The 19622-nt window shown below is 50.4% G+C and overlaps 1 protein-coding gene and 1 long non-coding RNA gene across 3 annotated transcripts in view; one reads left to right on the forward strand and one right to left on the reverse strand.

Annotated features, from left to right (window-relative positions):
• Positions 1–19622, forward strand: part of LOC309642227 — a 159741-nt gene that overhangs the window by 49238 nt on the left and 90881 nt on the right. The gene's annotated exons all lie outside the window — the stretch shown is intronic.
• Positions 2569–8927, reverse strand: LOC309642884 (myosin-13-like). Its single transcript, XM_082424957.1, has 9 exons — positions 8724–8927; positions 8426–8550; positions 7340–7648; positions 7056–7259; positions 5244–5449; positions 4841–5057; positions 4552–4656; positions 3896–3991; positions 2569–2894 (listed from the first exon to the last, which is right to left on the reverse strand). The coding sequence occupies exons 2-9, from the start codon at positions 8528–8530 to the stop codon at positions 2745–2747; spliced, it is 1392 nt and encodes a 463-aa protein (XP_082281083.1). The 5' UTR covers positions 8531–8550; positions 8724–8927; the 3' UTR covers positions 2569–2744.

Below are 19622 nucleotides of genomic sequence, written 5' to 3' on the forward strand. Positions count from 1 at the left end.
TGAATATTTGTGTGGACATACGTTTTCATTTCTCTTGAGTAAATACCTAGAAGTGGAACGACTGGAACAAATGGGTAATTTCTTAACTTTTTAAGAGGCTGCCAAACTATTTTCCAAAATGGTTATGCTGTTTTACATGACCACTAGCTGGTGTGAGAGGTCCAGTACCTCCACCTCTTGGCCAACACTTGGACTTTTAGTCATTGTAATAGGTGTGTTGTGATATCTCATTATGTTTTAATTATTAGTCCCCTAATGATTCATGATGAGCATTTTTCATGTGCTCTGTGTATATCTTCTTTGGTGAAATGTTTGTTTAAATCTTTTGGCTCTTTAAAAATTGGGTGATTTGTTTTCTTTTTAGTGAAGATATAGATTCCTGTATGTATTCTAGACACAAGTCCTTTATCAGGGGTATAATTTGCAAATACTTTTTCTCAGTCGGTGGCTTGTCCTTTCATTCTGTTTAACAGTGTTTTTCAAAGTGCAGAAACTGAATTTTGATGAAATCCAGTTTATCAATTTTTTCTCTCATGGCTTGTGCTTTAGGTGTTGGCATCTAAGAAATCTTTGTGTAAACCAAGGTCACAAAGATTTACTCTTATGTTTACTTCTAGAAATTTTTGTGATTCTACTTTTGGTTTCCTCTTTGATCTAAACTTTAATTTAGGAGAGTATTTTGAATTTTTTTGTTTAAAACTGTTATTAATTTTAGACATTTTTGCGATTGAGGCCTGTGCAGTTTATACTGTAAAGGAGTGAGGCTGATAGGGGTTGGGAGGCAAGGGAGTGTGGATGATAGAAAGTGGAAGAGGGACAGGAGTGCATAAAGTACAATTTTTGTCTAGATTGCATTTTTGTTCTACTGCTTCCTCTCTTTCTAGATACCAAACTCCTCATGTTTATACTGCACTAAATCTTTCTTGTTTTATTCTTCCTCTTTTCATAAGTCCTTTCTCTCTCTCGCTCTCTCTCTCTCTCTCTCTCTCTCTCACACACTCATCCATCCAATCTGTCAGAAAACCCTATGTGCGCTACCTTCACAGTACATCTGGAATCCATCTGCTTCTCGTCATCTCCCAGTGCCTATCTCTCTGGTCTAAGCCACTGTCATTTTTTATCTTTTATTTTGCAGTAGGCTCCTAACTGGTCTCACAGTTTCTACCTCTGCCTTCTTCAGTGTATTCTCAATGCAGCAGAGTGATTCTTTTTTTTTATTTTAAAGACTTATTTATTTATTCATTTTGGCTATGTTGGGTCTTCTTTGCTGCGCATGGGCTTTCTCTAGTTGCGGCAAGAGGGGGCTACTCTCCCTTGCGGTGCAGAGGCTTCTCATTGCGGTGGCTTCTCTTGTTGCGGAGCACGGGCTCTAGGTGTGAGGGCTTCAGTAGTTGCAGCATGCGGGCTCAGTAGTTGTGGCTTGCGGGCTCTAGAGCACAGGCTTAGTAGTTGTGGTGCATGGGCTTAGTTGCTCGACGGCGTGTGGGATCTTCCAGGACCAGGGCTCGAACCCGTGTCCCCTGCATTGGCAGGCAGATTCTCAACCACTGCGCCACCAGGGAAGTCCCCAGAGTGATTCTTTTAAAATGTGTGTTAATATCACTCCTCTGCTCAAAACACTCCAAAGATTTCCCATCTCACTCTGAGTGAAGAAAGAAGTCCTCAGGTGGCCCTGAAGCCCTACATGATCCCTGGGGTCCCAGGTTCCTCTCTTATGCCGTAACTATCTTGCTCATTCTCCTCTAGCCCTGCTGGCCTCCTTCCTGTCCCTGGGACATGCCAAACTGCCCCTGCCTCAGAGCCTTTGCATTTTCTTTTGTTCCCTTTGCCTGGAATACTCTTGCCTCCTTCAGGTCTCAGCTCAAATGTGTTTTTCTTAGAGAGGCCTTGCTTGACTCCTCTCTACATAGTACTAACTGCCTCCCTCTTCCTTTTTTTTATTTCTCATGAGCACTTACCTGACGCAATACACAGCTTCTTATTTTTTTTGTAGATCTTTTTACAAAAATTTTATGTTGGAGTGTAGTTGATTAACAATGATGTGTTAGTTACAGGTGAACAGCAGAGTGATTCACTTATACCCATACAAGTATCCATTCTTCTTCAAATTCTTTTCCCGTTTAGGTTATTACAGAATACTGAGCCGAGTTCCCTGTGCTATACACTAGGTTCTTGTTGATTATGTATTTTAAATATAGTAGACACAGCTTCTTATTTGTTGACTGCCTTTCTTTCCTTGCAGAATATAAGTTCCCAGAGGGAGGGAACTATGCTTTGTTCACTGCTATTCCCATAGTACTGAGAGCAGTGCCCGGCGCATAGTAGATGCTCAGTAACCACCTGTGGAGTGGGTGCATGAGTGTGTCCTGTCTGAAGGGGTAACCTCAGTGAGTGGTTTCCTTAGTAATTTGTAACAATCTAGAGAGACTTAATAAAATTAAGTCCAGTAAAAGATAATTGTGTGTGTGTGTGTGGTGGAGCTGGAGATGGGAAAGGGGATGCGGGGTGGTGAGGGAGGTACAGATATTGAATGTTCCACAAAGCCATGTTAGAATAATAATAGCTAGGTGAGAACTGTGTTTGAGAGTAAATAATTTTGGAAGTAAATGAGTCTGGTTCAGTTTATCAGTTCACTGTAGTTTTTATTTATTCAACATGAAGAGAAAAACATTACAAAGCAAGTGACCCAAAATAGCACATGTTGTGCATTTCTTCAGCCCCTTGGCAGCATCAGGCAGATGTGTTCACTCTGCACTGACTTGTGTGTGAATCTCCCGGCTCTTCACCCGCAGCTTGTTGACCTGGGACTCGGCAATGTCAGCCCGTTCCTCGGCCTCCTCCAGCTCGTGCTGGAGCTTGCGGAATTTGGCAAGATTAGCATTGGATTGTTCCTCCTAAGAATAAAGATGTGAGAGTTAGACTTGGTGGTTCTCATTGCACTTGTCACAAACAGGATTATTTCCTCAACTCAGATATTTCCTTCTTACGGTTTGTCATATCTGATTTCAAATCCAGACAGAACTTGTAACTTCAATTACATTTTTTACTCTAAAGAATGAAAGAAGAAATAGTTTTGAAATGGAAGAGACGAGCTCATTATGTCAAACCCATGTATACGTGAAGTCTATTTACGATGTATGGACTGAGTGGAAAGGAGGAAGAGACCCATGTGCGCTCGCTCACAGAGGTTAGACAGTAAATGTAAGGTCAAATTCTAACTTCGGGAAAATCCCAGTTGAAGTGTTTTTGCCATATATTTTGACTCTGGTATACAGAGACGCTGCGGGTGGGGGGATGGGGATAGGAAGAAAGTATGCCCTTTGTTGGTTGCACTTACTACCATTCTTGCCTCTCCCTTTCGTGTTCCCTTTTCTTACCTCTTACCCACTACATTGTGTCTGGAAGAGTGGGGAACAACCAGGAAAAGTGAAGCTGGAGAATCTTCCAACACATCCTAATTTGCTACAGCGAATGTGCAGGGATAAGTCCCTGCTGATGACAGTGGTAGTGAGGGAAGGAGTCAGCTGGGGTAAAAGATTTCTGTTTGGCTTTTGGGAACAATTGATTTTGTGCATTTCTAGAGGGAGAGGAATATTTATCATGGTGTTAGATTTTCTGCTGCATATTCTTTGCAGCTATCAAGTAAGGTGGGTTATTTGGAATTTTCTTTTTTTCCCCCAACCCCTACAAATTGCTTAATAATAAAAATATCTCATCTTGAGGTCTTATTCTATAATTAGGATTTGGGGGTAAATTCATATTTATATCATCCCTCTTAAAATAAGAATGACATATTCTTACTTGGTCTCTTTCTTTCTCATTAACACATTCTCTTAATATATTTTCTACCCCCAAAGAAGTTTTCTTCTTCCCTCAAGGGCTTAAAGATACTTACAGCCTCCTCAGCTTGTCTCTTGTATGATTTCACCTTTGCCTGTAATTTATCTACCAGGTCTTGAAGCCTGAGAACATTCTTGCGGTCTTCCTCAGTCTGGAAGTTTGAAAAAAATGGTCTGCATTGAATCCAACAAAATCAACCCACTACAGGTGGTGAAGTAAATCACTTTGATATGATGGCAGGTGGGCCTGGGGTAAATGTGGTCAACTCTGAGGCTTCCTTCATCGTATTAACAGTAGCCACTCTTGTTAAATGTCCACTGTGTGCAGGCACTATATTGGAGAGTTATACACGTCTCTAATCCTTACCTCCCTACTCTGGTGAGTAGATGTTTTTATTCTATTTTACAGGTGATGAATTAAGGTTGAGAGTGTTAGGTAACCTATCCGAGTTTAAAAAGTAAGAGGCCAAAGTAGGACTAATAACAGTTTATCTGTCTTTGAAACCTGTATTCTTTCCTCACTTACACGATTTTCTAAAGGCCTTCCTTATTTTCCTAGCTTAGGAAAGGGTCTGTGATAGGTGATTGTGTCATTTGCCCCTTATGTATATCGAGTTAACATGTAGCTATTTGTGAGTACCACATAGTCACCAGGTTTTCAATTTCCCTTTGTGCAGGAAGTCTGGATATTCTAGAAAGCTCTTCCCCTTACCTGGTAGGTGAGTTCCTTTACTCTTCTCTCGTGTTTCCGCAAACGTTTAACAGCCTCAGCATTACGTTTCTGCTCACTTTCAACCTCTCCTTCAAGCTCACGTACCTACAATCAAGAAAGATACTTATATAGTCAGTCTTGGGGGATGTTAATTAACTCAGGACCTACTGACGATATTGGGTGGCTGTCCCCAGCCACAGGATAAGGATGGGAGTCAATATACAAGAAGAGAGAAGGATCGGGGAGTGCCATTTTCACCTTCCGGATTCAGAGAGATTGAGAGACCCACCCTGGCCTCCAGCTTCTGGATGTGCTTCTTGCCACCCTTCAAGGCCAGCTGCTCAGCCTCGTCCAGGCGGTGCTGCAGGTCCTTCACCGTCTGCTCCATGTGCTTCCTCATCCATTCCAGGTGGGCGCTGGTGTCCTGCTCCTTCTCTGTCAGCTCCTCGGCCATCATGGCCGCCTGGTTAAGTTCACAAGAGGCATCAGTGGGCCACCCACCCCTCCTATGCGGGCACACAGAGGGTGCTGTGAGGCTGGTACTAGGCATGCTGATGCTTTCTTCCTTGCCGCAGCCACCGCTGATGCTGCATGGTTCCCCTCCCACTTTGCCTCTGCTGAGGCTCCGTCTCCTTCCGTCTCTCAGGGAAGCCACCACTGACTGAATGCAGGGGTGAGGAGAGGAAACCTACTTGCAGGTCCCAAAGGGGCCGCGTAGAAGCCCCTTTCTTATCCCCAGACAGCATCTCTGATAAGAAAGAATGGAGCGCACATCCGTGACATCCTTCTTGGCCTTCTCCTCTGCATTTTTGGACTCCTGGATAGACTTCTCCACCTCTGCCTGGCATTGGGCTATGTCAGCTTCCAGTTTTTTCTTGGTATTTATCAGGCACGTGTTCTACAAGAAAAATTAGATAAGAGGTTCGGGCTACATTTGGACACTTACAACGATTGGAAGGGAGAGGGTTGGGTGGGGAAAGAAGTCAAGCTCGAGAACGTTCCATTTCTTATTTTTCACACAGGTGAAAGAAAATTTAAAAGACTTTCATTTTTGATAGGACAGATATCCCAAAACAGGCCCGAGAATTGTACATAAAAGAATTGAGTAAATTATAAATGTGGACATTCAAATATTTGAGGAAGGATAAATTATTTAGTTAAAGGTGCTGGAACAAAGAAATGGTTGACATAACTATGTGAAATGAAAAATAATTCTCATGATCAAAACATTGTACAGAGTTGTTAGGATGATGACAAACGAGGAAACATTTGCAATGTGCATTACTGAAAAAATATTTCCTTCCTTAATATGTAAAAAAGACAAATCATTAAGAAAAAAGGGCAAAAGTACAAATAGCTAAGACACACCAGAAGAAATACAAATAGCCAACAAATACGACAAAATGTTCCACCTCATTAGTAATCAAAGAAATAAGAATTTTTAAAATGAGGCATTTTCAACCATAAAATCGGTGAAGATTAAAAAAAATAATAGCTAAGCACTCTCACTTATTTTCCCCATGGGAGTAAAAATTGGGACAACTTTGTAAAGACCAATTTACAACATATCATAAATGTCTTTGCTGTTTTGACCATGAATATATACTTCCAGGAATTTACTTACTTTTAGGAATATTAAGGAAATAGTAATCATGGATATATGTGAAAATTTAGTTATGAAGAAGTTAGTCATACAATCTTCTAATCCTAAAAATTTTTATTGGGAACAGTCTAAAAATATCCAACCGTAGAAGACTGATTAAATAAATGTGCCATAATACACAACTAAAATGGACTGCTTTTCTGCCATTAAAAAACTGTATCATAGAAAACTATTTTAAAATATAGAAATATGTTCAGAACACGTTAAATGAAAAAAAGGTGCAAAAGGATTGATCACGTTTACAAAAAATATCATATTTATGTATAGAAACAAGAGCCTAGAATAGGCGATCCCAAAATGCTAACAATATGGTTGGTATTTTTCTAGTTTTTTGGCTAATTCAAAAAATAGTTTTTAAAGCAAGGAATTTTGGGGGAATTCCCTGGCAGTCCAGTGATCAGGGCTTTGTGTTTCCACCACGCAGGGCGCGGGTTCGATCTCTGTTTGGGGAACTAAGATCCCGTATGCCATGTGGTGTGGTCCAAAAAAATAAGAAATGAAACAAGGAATTCTTTAACTTTCCTAAAAGTAATTATTTCAAAAGACAATCCTAATTTTCTAAGCTTGCAGCTTAAATGTTGCTGCCTCTGTGAAGCCTTTTCCAGCCCTTTTATGCAATAATTTGTCATGCCTTGCTCTGATTTCCCCATGATCTTTTATCTTCAGATAAAAGAAAGCTCAGCAATCTGTCCATCTAGAGACCAAGTTATTCCGAGAAGTAGGCCTAATGAAAGTTTGTCTTGACCACTAGCCTGGAAGGAGCGGTGGGAACTCCTCTCCGTCAAGCCTGGGTCCTGCCTGCCTCCAGGGTGGACCAAGAGTGGAGTGAGGACGGACACACGTGGGAGTGAAGGAGCTGCACGCGGTCGCTGGCCTCCAGCAGCTCGTGCGCCGCCAGCTTGCGGGTGTGCTCCGTCCGCGCCAGGGCCACCTCCCTCTCCTCCGGCTCCTCCAGCAAGAGGCCATTCCTGCGCTCCACGAGGGCCAGCTGCTCCTTGAGGTCCTCGCTGCTCCTCAGGGCGTCATCCAGATGCAGCTGGGAGTCCTTCACGAGAAACCAGGGGTGAGACCGGAGCCCAGGGCAGGCTGAGGTCCCGCCAGGTCCTCCAGGGGCCATGCACTCACCTTGAGCTGGCTCTGGACTGAGCACAGGTGTTTCTGGGTCTCTGCCACCTGGCGGTTGGAGTGGCCCAGCTGAATCTCCATCTCACTGAGGTCTCTCTCCATCTTCTTCTTCAGCCTCAGAGCAACATTCCGGCTCCAGATCTCAGCATCCAGCACGCTTTGCATGGCCTTTGCTGCCCGCTGGCTGTTTCTTTTCAGCTGCTCGATTTCTTCTTCCTTCTCAGTGATCTTGTGGTCAAGCTCAGATTTCAGCTGGTTCAACTCTAGCTGGACACGCAAAATCTTGCCCTCTTCATGCTTCAAGGAACCCTGATAAAAGTAAAGGAGTGATTGGTATTGCCGGGGGCAGCCACCTTCTTGAATGAGGTTTTTCATCCCCATTAGGATAAAAAGGGTATTATTAGGCTCATTTTACAAATAAATAGAACAGTACTCAAAAAGGTCAAACAGTTTGCTCCCAAATTGTTACTAGTAATGAAACTAGAACTGAAGCTTTGTTGTTAACAATCTTATGTCTTGAGAAGGACAGTGCATCGTTTTCAATTAGTAAAAATTTTGATTACTGTGTCTTTTTAAATAGTGACCATAAGTCAGGAGCCAACCTCTGCTCAAAAAAGACAGAGAAAGACAGAGGAATTGCTCTCCTGTTATCCTGCATAGTGCAAATTTCCCTAGACCCTCTTAAGCATCCGCCCCTCTCTGGCCACAGCTGGTGATAGCATCAGGATCCTGCACTCTTTGGACCACACAGAATTCCCAGCAGCCAAAGATGACCGTGTATAACTCTCTGTTAAAACTAAGGGATTCTGAGCTGGCTCTCAGGATGTTTGGTGATTGAGTTCTTGCTTTCTGAGAGGAAGACGTTGAGGACATAATGAACAAGTTTATTTATTCAATAGGAGAAATACGATGGACTAGAGAACAACCATGAGGCTAGGCAGCAGAGAGCAGCTGGTCCCCCCCAGGGCGGGGTTGGGGCTGGATTCTTCCCATTGGAGACACAGAGCCTACTGCAGGAAGGGCCACTGGGGGTGGTCTAGTCCCCTTCCTCAGCGCCCCACCCTCCTTCACATCTCAGACACGTGCCTCCACCTCTTCCAGGGCAGCCTGGAGGTCTGACTTTTCTTGCTGCACTTGCTTCCTGGTCTTCTCCAATTCCTGAAGATTCTTGCTCATTTCCTCAATCTGCATGGTTAAGTCGGAAATCTCTTCTGCAAAGCACAGGCTTGATTTAGGCTGTTTTCACAGGCTCTGTCTGATAGCACCGGCATTTGCCAGGGAATTTGGGGATTGGTGATTCATTCATGACCTTCATATAGGAGAGGAAAAAGACAGGGAAACCTTTCGGGGGAGGTGTCGACAAGACACAGGTGTGTGGCCTCACCTGAAGATGCAGAGGGAGGAACAACAGAACACCTGTATGATCCTGAACCTTCACACGGTACACAAAAGGGTCACAGAGAGGACCGGGGGAGACTACTGTGGAGAAAACACATAGAATCATGGTATCAGAAATAGAAGAGGCTTTAGAGGGCATTGGGTCTGGTCTAGTTTTGTAGGACAGCGGTCTGAGATCCTAAGGGATCTAGTGACAGAATCAAGGACACAAAGCCATGTAGAGACAGAATCCATGGAAGATATGTTCTGTAGAAGAGCACGGAGCTTAGCAGCCCAGCGAGCCCTCTGTTGGCGAGAACAAGGCTTGGCTGTGACTAGGCCTTACATTGGGGAAGTTTGGGTCCCAGGGTAAAGTGAATAGATGTGAGGATTTTGTGGGGCATCGGGAAGGAGGAGGCTGTGGACAAATGGGGGAGTGGTGGCCAGAAGAGAAGGGGGGCTGTCACACACCTGTGATAGGGAGAGAGCTGTGGGCGGTCACACCCCTGTGACGGGAAGACAGCTGGGGTCTGTCACATACCTGTGATGCGGAGACAGTTGGGGCAGTCACATACCTGTTATGTGGAGACGGCTGGGGGCTGACACATACCTGTGATGGGGAGATAGCTGGGGTCTGTGACTCACTGGTGATGGGGAGAGAGGTGGGGGCTGTGACTCACCTGTGATGGGGAGAGAGCTGGGGGCTGTCACGCACCTGTGATGTGGAGACAGCTTGGGGTTGTCACATACCAGTGATAGGTAGAGAGCTGAGGGCTGTCACCCAAATGAGAAGGGGAGAGGGCTGGGGGCTGTCACACACCTGTGATATGGAGACAACATGGGACGGTCACACACCTGTGATGGGGAGACAGCTGGGGGCTGTTACATACCTATAATGGGGAGACAGATGGGGGCTGTCACATACCTGTGATGTGGAGAGAGTTGGGGGTTGTCAGGCACCTGTAATGCGGAGAGAGCTGGAGGCTGTCAGATATCTGTGATGTGGAGACAGCTGGGGGCTGTAACATACCTGTGATGGGGAGAGAGCTGGGGGCTGTCACTCCCCTATCATGGGGAGAGACCTGGGGGATGTCACACACCTGTGATGGGGAGAGAGCAGGGGGCTGTCACTCACCTGTAATGGGGAGAGAGCTGCGGGCTGCCACACACCTGTGATAGGGAAAGAGATGGAGAATGTCAAACACCTGTGATGGGGAGAGACCTGGGGGCTATCACATACCTATGATGCAGAGACAGCTGGTGTCTTTCAGTTACCTGTGAAGTGGAGACAGTTGGGGGCTGACACATACCTGTGATGGGGAGAAAGGTAGGGGCTGTCAGGCACCTGTGACGAGGAGAGACCTGGGGGCTGTCAGATACCTGAGATGGGAGAGAGTTGGGGGCTGTCACTCACTTGTGATGTGGAGAGAGCTGGGGGCTGGCACACACCTGGGATGGGGAGAGAGATGGGGGCTCTCACTCACCTGGGATGGGGAGAGAGCTGGGTGCTGTCACCCACCTGTGAAGGGAAGAGAGCTGGGCGTTGTCACACACCTGTGATATGGAGACAGCTGGGGAAGGTCACACACCAGTGATGGGGAGATAGCTTGGGGTTGTCACCTATAATGGGGAGAGAGCTGGGGCCTGTCATATATCTGTGATGTGGAGACAGCTGGGGCCTGTCATATACCTGTGATGGGGAGAGAGTTGGGGGCTGTCACGCACCTGTGACGAGGAGAGACCTGGGGGCTGTCACATACCTGTGATGGGAAGAGAGCTGGGGGCTGTCACTCACCTGTGATGTGGAGAGAGCTGGGGGCTGTCACACACCTGTGATGGGGAGAGAGATGGGGACTTTCACATATCTGTGTCACAGAGACAGAAGGGGTTGTCACATACCTGTGATGGGGAGAGAGCTGGAGGCTGCCACTCACCTGTGATGGGGAGAGAGCTGGGGGCTGTCACTCACCTGTAATAGGGAGAGAGCTGGGTGCTGTCACTCACCTGGGATGGGGAGAGAGCTGGGTGCTGTCACCCACCTGTGAAGGCAAGAGAGCTGGGCGTTGTCACGCACCTGTGATATGGAGACAGCTGGGGAATGTCATACACCTGTGATGGGCAGAGAGCGTGGGGTTGTCACATAACTGTTATGTGGAGACAGCTGTGGGCTGTCACCTCTAATGGGGAGACAGCTGGGGGCTGTCATATACCTATTATGTGGAGACAGCTGTGGCCTGTCATATACCTGTGGTGGGGAGAGACCTTGGGCTTGTCACATACCTGTGATGTGGAGACAGCTGGGGTCTCTCACATACCTATAATGGGGAGACAGTTGGGGGCTGTCACATACCTGTGATGTGGAAAAAGCTGGGGGATGTCACATACCTGTGATGGGGAGAGAGCTGGTGGCTGTCAGTCACCTGTGATGGGCAGAGAGTTGAGGGCTGTCACACACCTCTGAAGGGGAGCCTGATGGGGCCTGTCAAACACCTGTGATGGGGAGTGAGCTGGGGCTCACACATATTTGTGATGCGGTGAAAAGTCGTGGCTGTCACATATCTGTGATGTGGAGATACTGGGGTCTGTCACATACCTGTGATGGGGAGAGAGTTGGGGGCTGTCAGGCACCTGTGATGCGGAGACAGCTGGGGGCTGTCACATACCTGTGATGCAGAGAGAGTTGGGGGCTGTCGGGCATCTATGATGTGGGGAAACCTTTGGGATGTCACATACCTGTGATGGGGAGAGATCTAGGGGCTTAAAATCACCTGTGATGGGGAGAGACCTGGGGGCTGTCACTCACCTGTAATGGCGAGAGAGCTGGGGGCTGTCACACACCTGTGATGGGGAAGGAGATGGGGATTGTCAAACACCTGTGATGGGGAGAGACCTGGGGGCTGTCACATACCTGTGATGTGGAGACAGGTGGGGGCTGTCACATACCTGTTATGGGGAGAAAGCTAGAAGTTGTCACATACCTGTGATGGGGAGAGAGTTGGGGGCTGTCAGGCTCCTGTGATGTGGAGACAGCTGGGGGCTGTCAGACACCTGTGATGGGGAGAGAGATAGGGGCTGTCTCACCTGTGAAGGGGAGAGAGTTGGGCGTTGTCACGCACCTGTGATACGGAGACAGCTGGGGACGGCACACACCTGTGATGGGGAGAGACCTTGGGCTTGTCACATACATGTGATGTGGAGACAGCTGGGGTCTATCACATACCTATAATGGGGAGACAGTTGGGGGCTGTCACATACCTGTAATGGGGAGAGAGTTGGGGGCTGTCACACACTTGTGAGGCGGAGAGAGATGGGGACTGTCAAAAACCTAAGATATGGAGAGAGCTGGGGGCTGTCACATACCTGTGATGGGAATAGAGCTGGGGGCTTTTACGCACCTGTGATGGGAGGAGAGATAGTGGCTGTCTATCACCTGTGATGGGGAGAGAGCTGGGGGCTGTCACATACCTGTGATGGGGAGAGAGCTGGGGGCTGTCACACACCTGTGATGTGGAGACAGCTGGGGGCTGTCACATACCTGTGATGGGGAGAGAGCTAGGGGCTGTCACTCACCTGTGATGGGGAGAGAGCTGGAGGCTGTGACTCACCTGTGATCGGGCGAGACATGGGGGCTGTCACACACCTTTGAGGGGACATAGCTGTGGGCTGTCACTCACCTGTGATGGGGAGAGCGATGGGGGCTGTTTAATACCTGTGATGGGGAGAGAGCTGGGTACTTTCACAAACCTGTGTTGGAGAGAGTGATGGGGACTGTCAAACACCTGTGATGGGGAGAGTGCTTGGGGCTTACACACAAAAGTGATGTGGAGAAGGCATGGGGCTGTAACTTACCTGTGATGGGGAGAGAGCTGGGTACTTTCACATACCTGTGATGGGGAGAGAGCTGGGGTGTGTCACCCACCTGTGAAGGGGAGAGAGCTGGGCATTGTCACGCACCTGTGATATGGAGACACCAGGGGACGGTCACTCACCTGTGATGGGGAGAGAGCTGGGGGCTGTTACACACCTGGGATGGGGAGAGAGATGGGAACTCTCACATATCTGTGTCGCTGAGACAGCTGGGGGTTGTCACATAACTGTGATGGGGAGAGAGCTGGGGGCTGTCACTCACCTGTAATGGGGAGAGAGATGGGGGCTCTCACTCACCTGGGATGGGGAGAGAGCTGGGTGCTGTCACCCACCTGTGAAGGGAAGAGAGCTCGGCGTTGTCAAGCACCTGTGATATGCAGACACCTGGGGAATGTCACACACCTGTGATGGGCTGAGAGCTTGGGTTTGTCATATGACTGTTATGTGGAGACAGGTGGGGGTTGTCACATACCTATAATGGGGAGACAGCTGGGGGCTGTCATATACCTGTGATGTGGCGACAGCTGTGGCCTGTCATATACCTGTGATGGGGAGAGACCTTGGGCTTGTCACATACCTGTGATGTGGAGACAGCTGGGGTCTCTCACATACCTATAATGGGGAGACAGTTGGGGGCTGTCACATACCTGTGACGGGGAGAGAGTTGGGGGCTGTCATGCACGTGTGATGCGGAAAAAGCTGGGGGCTGTCACATACCTGTGATGGGGAGAGAGCTGGGGGCTCTCAGTCACCTGTGATGGGCAGAGAGTTGGGGGCTGTCACACACCTGTGAAGGGGAGACGGATGGGGACTGTCAGGCACCTGTGATGGCGAGTGAGCTGGTGCTCACACATATTTGTGATGCGGAGACAAGTCGTGTCTGTCACATACCTGTGATGTGGAGATACTGGAGTCTGTTCACATACCTGTGATGGGGAGAGAGGTGGGGGCTGTCAGGCACCTGTGATGCGGAGACAGATCGGGGTTGTCACATACCTGTGATGGGGAGAGAGTTAGGAGCTGTCGGGCACCTATGATGTGGAGACACCTGGGGGCTGTCACATACCTGTGACGGGGAGAGAGCTGGGGGCTTAAAATCACCTGTGATGGGGAGAGACCTGGGGGCTGTTACTCACGTGTAATGGGGAGAAAGCTGGCGGCTGTCACTCACCTGTAATGGGGAGAGAGATGGGGGCTGTCTCTCACCTGTGATGGGGAGAGAGCTCGGGGCTCTCACCCACCTGTGAAGGGGAGAGACTTGGGTGTTGTCACGCACCTGTGATATGGAGACAGCTGGGGACGGCACACACCTGTGATGGGGAGAGACCTTGGGCTGGCCACAAACGTGTGATGTGGAGACAGCTGGGGTCTATAACATACCTATAATGGGGAGACAGTTCGGGGCTGTCACATACCTGTGATGGGGAGAGAGTTGGGGGCTGTCACGCACCAGTGAGGCGGAGAGAGATGGGGACTGTCAAACACCTATGATATGGAGAGAGCTGGGGGCTGTCACACACCTGTGATGGGGAGAGAGCTGGGGTCTGTCACCCACCTGTGAAGGGGAGAGAGCTGGGCATTGTCACGCACCTGTGATATGGAGACACCTGGGGACGGTCACACACCTGTGATGGGGAGAGAGCTTGGGGTTGTCACATACCTGTGATGTGGAGACTGCTGGGGGCTGTCACATAGCTGTAATGGGGAGACAGATGGGGGCTGTCACATACCTGTGATGTGGAGACACCAGGGGTCTATCATATTCCTGTGATGGGGAGAGAGTTGGGTGCTGTTGGGCACCTGAGATGGGGAGAGAGTTGGGGGCTGTCACTCACCTGTGATGGGGAGAGAGCTGGGGACTGTCAAACACCTATGATGGGGAGAGAGCTGGGGGCTGTCACTCACCTGTGATGAGGAGAGAGCTGGGGGCTGTCAAACACCTATGATGGGGAGAGAGCTGGGGTCTGTCACATACCTGTGATAGGGAGAGAGTTGGGGACTGTGAGGCACCTGTGATGCGGAGACAGCTGGCGGCTGTGACATACCTATGATGGGGAGAGAGCTGGGGGCTGTCACTCCCCTGTCATGGGGAGAGACCTGGGGGCTGTCATACACCTGTGATGGGGAGAGAGGTGGGGGCTGTCACTCACCTGTAATGGGGAGAGAGCTGGGGCCTGTCACACACCTGTGATGGGGAAAGAGATGGGGACTGTCAAACACCTGTGATGGGGAGAGACCTGGGGGCTGTCACATACCTGTGATGCGGAGACAGCTTGTGTCTTTCAGATCCCTGTGAAGTGGAGACAGTCGGGGGCTGACACATACGTGTGATGGGGAGATAGGTGGGTGCGGTCACATACCTGTGATGGGGAGAGAGCTGGGGGCTGTCACTCACCTGTGATGGTCAGAGAGCTGGGGGCTGTCACACAGCTGTGAAGGGGAGATGGATGGGGACTCTCAAACACCTGTGATGGGGAGTGAGCTGGGGCTCACACATATTTGTGATGCGGAGACAAGTCGTGGCTTCCACATACCTGTGATGTGGCGATACTGGGGTCTGTCACATACCTGTGATGGAGAGAGAGTTGGGTGCTGTCAGGCATCTGTGATGCGGAGACAGCTGGGGGCTGTCACATACCTGTGATGGGGAGAGAGCTGGGGGCTTAAAATCACCTGTGATGGGGAGAGACCTAGGGGCTGTTACTCACCTGTAACGGGGAGAGAGCTGGGGGCTGTCACACACCTGTGATGGGGAAGGAGATGGGGATTGTCAAACACCTGTGATGGGGAGAGACCTGGGGGCTGTCACATACCTGTGATGTGGAGACAGGTGGGGGCTGTCACATAACTGTTATGGGGAGAAAGCTAGGGGTTGTCACATACCTGTGATGTGGAGACAATGGGGGCTGTCACATACCTGTGATGGGGAGAGAGTTGGGGGCTGTCAGGCTCCTGTGATGCGGAGAGAGCGGGGGGGCTGTCAGATACCTGTGATGGGGAGAGAGCTGGAGGCTGCCACTCACCTGTGATGGGGAGAGAGCTTGGGGCTGACACTCACATGTAATGGGGAGAGAAATGGGGTCTCTCACTCACATGTGATGGGGAGAGAGCTGGGTTCTGTCACCCACCTGTAAAAGGAAGAGAGCTGGGCGTTGTCACGCACCTGTGATATGGAGACAGCTGGGGAAGGTCACACAGCTGTGATAGGGAGAGAGCTTGGTGTTGTCACATAACTGTTATTTGGAGACAGCTGGGTGCTGTCACCTATAATGGGGAGACAGCTGTGGGCTCTCACATACCTGTGATGTGGAGACAGCTGGGGCCTATCATATACCTGTGATGGGGAGAGAGTTGGGTCCTGTCGGGCACCTGTGATGGGGAGACAGCTGGGGGCTGTCACTCACCTGTGAAGGGGAGACAGCTGGAGGCTGTCACACAGCTCTGATGGGGAGAGAGCTGGGGACTGTCAAACACCTATGATGTTGAGAGAGCTGGGGGCTGTCACATACCTGTGATGCCGAGAGAGCTGGTGGCTCTTTCATACCAGTGATGTGGAGACAGCTGGGGGCTGTAACATACCTGTGATGGGGAGAGAGTTGGGGGATGTCAGGCACCTGTGATGCGGAGACAGCTGGCGGCTGTCACATACCTATGATGGGGAGAGAGCTGGGAGCTGTCATTCACCTGTGATGGGGAGAGCACTGGGGGCTGTCACACACCTGTGATGGGGAAAGAGATGGGGACTGTCAAACACCTGTGATGGGGATAGACCTGGGGGCTGTCACATACCAGTGATGCGGAGACAGCTGGTGTCTTTCAGATACCTGTGATGGGGAGAAAGGTGGGGATTGTCAGGCACCTGTGACGAGGAGACAGCTGGGGGCTGTCACATACCTGTGATGGGGAGAAAGCAGGGGGCTGTCACTCACTTTTGATAGGGAGAGAGCTGGCGGTAGTCACACACCTGCGATGGGAGAGAGGTGGGGGCTGTCACTCACCTGTAATGGGGAGAGAGCTGGGGGCTGTCACACACCTCTGATGGTGAGAGAGATGGGGACTGTCAAACACCTGTGATGGGAGGAGAGCTAGGGGCTGTCACATACCTGTGATGTGGAGACAATGGGAGCTGTCACATACCTGTGATGCGGAGGGAGTTGGGGGCTGTCAGGCTCCTGTGATGCGGAGACTGCTGGGGGCCGTCAGATACCTGAGATGGGGAGAGAGCTGGGGGATGTCACTCACCTGTTATGTGGAGAGAGCTGGGGGTTCTCCCACACGTGTGATGGGGTGAGAGATGGGGACTGTCACATACCTGTGTCGATGAGACAGCTGGGGGTTGTCACATAACTGTGATGGGGAGAGAGCTGGAGGCTGCCACTCACCTGTGATGGGGAGAGAGCTGGGGGCTGTCACTCACCTGTAATGGGGAGAGAGCTATGTGCTGTCACCCACCTGTGAAGGCAAGAGAGCTGGGCGTTGTCACGCACCTGTGATATGGATACAGCTGGGGAAGGTCACACACCTATGATGGGGAGAGTGCTTGGGGTTGTCACATAACTGTTATGTGCAGACAGCTGGGGGCTGTCACCTATAATGGGGAGACAGCTGGGGGCTGTCACATACCTGTGATGTGGAGACAGCTGGGGTCTGTCACATACCTGTGATGGGGAGAGAGCTGGGGGCTGTCACTCACCTGTGATGGGGAGAGAGATGGGGATTGTCACATACCTGTGATGGGGAGAGAGCTGGGGCTGTCACTCACCTGTGATGGGGAGAGAGATGGGGGCTGTCACTCCCCTGTCATGGGGAGAGACCTGGGGGCTGTCACACACCTGTGATGGGGAGAGAGGTGGGGGCTGTCACTCACCTGTAATGGGGAGAGAGCTGGGGGCTGTCACACACCTCTGATGGGGAAAGAGATGGGGACTGTCAAACACCTGTGATGGGGAGAGACCTGGGGGCTGTCACATACCTGTGATGCGGAGACAGCTTGTGTCTTTCACATCCCTGTGAAGTGGGGACAGTCGGGGGCTGACACATACGTGTGATGGGGAGATAGGTGGGGGCGGTCACATACCTGTGATGGGGAGAGAGCTGGGGGCTGTCACTCACCTGTGATGGTCAGAGAGCTGGGGGCTGTCACACACCTGTGAAGGGAGATGGATGGGGACTCTCAAACACCTGTGATGTGGAGTGAGCTGGGACTCACACATATTTGTGATGCGGAGACAAGTCGTGGCTGCCACATACCTGTGATGTGGCGATACTGGGGTCTGTCACATACCTGTGATGTAGAGAGAGTTGGGGGCTGTCAGGCACCTGTGATGCGGAGACAGCTAGGGGCTGTCACATACCTTTGATGGGGAGAGAGTTGGGAGCTGTCTGGCACCTATGATGTGGAGACACCTGGGGGCTGTCACATACCTGTGATGGGGAGAGAGCTGGGGGCTTAAAATCACCTGTGATGGGGAGAGACCTAGGGGCTGTTACTCACCTGTAACGGGGAGAGAGCTGGGGGCTGTCACACACCTGTGATGGGGAAGGAGATGGGGATTGTCAAACACCTGTGATGGGGAGAGACCTGGGGGCTGTCACATACCTGTGATGTGGAGACAGGTGGGGGCTGTCACATAACTGTTATGGGGAGAAAGCTAGGGGTTTTCACATACCTGTGATGTGGAGACAATGGGGGCTGTCACATACCTGTGATGGGGAGAGAGTTGGGGGCTCTCAGGCTCCTGTGATGTGGAGAGAGCGGGGGGGCTGTCAGATACCTGTGATGGGGAGAAAGCTGGAGGCTGCCACTCACCTGTGATGGGGAGAGAGCTTGGGGCTGTCACTCACCTGTAATGGGGAGAGAGATGGGGTCTCTCACTCACCAGTAGATGGGGAGAGAGCTGGGTTCTGTCACCCACCTGTGAAAGGAAGAGAGCTGGGCGTTGTCACGCACCTGTGATATGGAGACAGCTGGGGAAGGTCACACAGCTGTGATGGGGAGAGAGCTTGGGGTTGTCACATAACTGTTATTTGGAGACAGCTGGGTGCTGTCACCTATAATGGGGAGACAGCTGTGGGCTCTCACATACCTGTGATGTGGAGACAGCTGGGGCCTATCATATACCTGTGATGGGGAGAGAGTTGGGTCCTGTTGGGCACCTGTGATGGGGAGACAGCTGGGGGCTGTCACTCACCTGTGAAGGGGAGACAGCTGGAGGCTGTCACACAGCTCTGATGGGGAGAGAGCTGGGGACTGTCAAACACCTATGATGGGGAGAGAGCTGGGGGCTGTCACATACCTGTGATGCCGAGAGAGCTGGTGGCTCTTTCATACCAGTGATGTGGAGACAGCTGGGGGCTGTAACATACCTGTGATGGGGAGAGAGTTGGGGGCTGTCAGGCACCTGTGATGCGGAGACAGCTGGCGGCTGTCACATACCTATGATGGGGAGAGAGCTGGGAGCTGTCATTCACCTGTGATGGGGAGAGCACTGGGGGCTGTCACACACCTGTGATGGGGAAAGAGATGGGGCCTGTCAAACACCTGTGATGGGGATAGACCTGGGGGCTGTCACATACCAGTGATGCGGAGACAGCTGGTGACTTTCAGATACCTGTGATGGGGAGAAAGGTGGGGATTGTCAGGCACCTGTGATGAGGAGACAGCTGGGGGCTGTCACATACCTGTGATGGGGAGAAAGCAGGGGGCTGTCACTCACTTTTGATAGGGAGAGAGCTGGGGGTAGTCACACACCTGCGATGGGAGAGAGGTGCGGGCTGTCACTCACCTGTAATGGGGAGAGAGCTGGGGGCTGTCACACACCTCTGATGGTGAGAGAGATGGGGACTGTCAAACACCTGTGATGGGAGGAGAGCTAGTGGCTGTCACATACCTGTGATGTGGAGACAATGGGAGCTGTCACATACCTGTGATGCGGAGGGAGTTGGGGGCTGTCAGGCTCCTGTGATGCGGAGACAGCTGGGGGCCGTCAGATACCTGAGATGGGGAGAGAGCTGGGGGATGTCACTCACCTGTTATGTG

This window comes from Balaenoptera physalus (genome assembly GCF_965194825.1).
Source record: "Balaenoptera physalus genome assembly, chromosome: 14".
NCBI classification, from domain to species: Eukaryota; Metazoa; Chordata; class Mammalia; order Artiodactyla; family Balaenopteridae; genus Balaenoptera; species Balaenoptera physalus.

Bases quoted from the DNA above. Each gene is read 5' to 3' on its own strand.
- LOC309642884 (XM_082424957.1), bottom strand. From the start codon at position 8,530: ATGCAGATTGAGGAAATGAGCAAGAATCTTCAGGAATTGGAGAAGACC. The intron at 7,260-7,339 runs GTGAGTGCATGG...TTTCTCGTGAAG, and splicing joins CAGTCCAGAGCCAGCTCAAG to GACTCCCAGCTGCATCTGGA. The intron at 5,058-5,243 runs GTAGGTTTCCTC...GTGCCCGCATAG, and splicing joins GGCCCCTTTGGGACCTGCAA to GAGGGGTGGGTGGCCCACTG.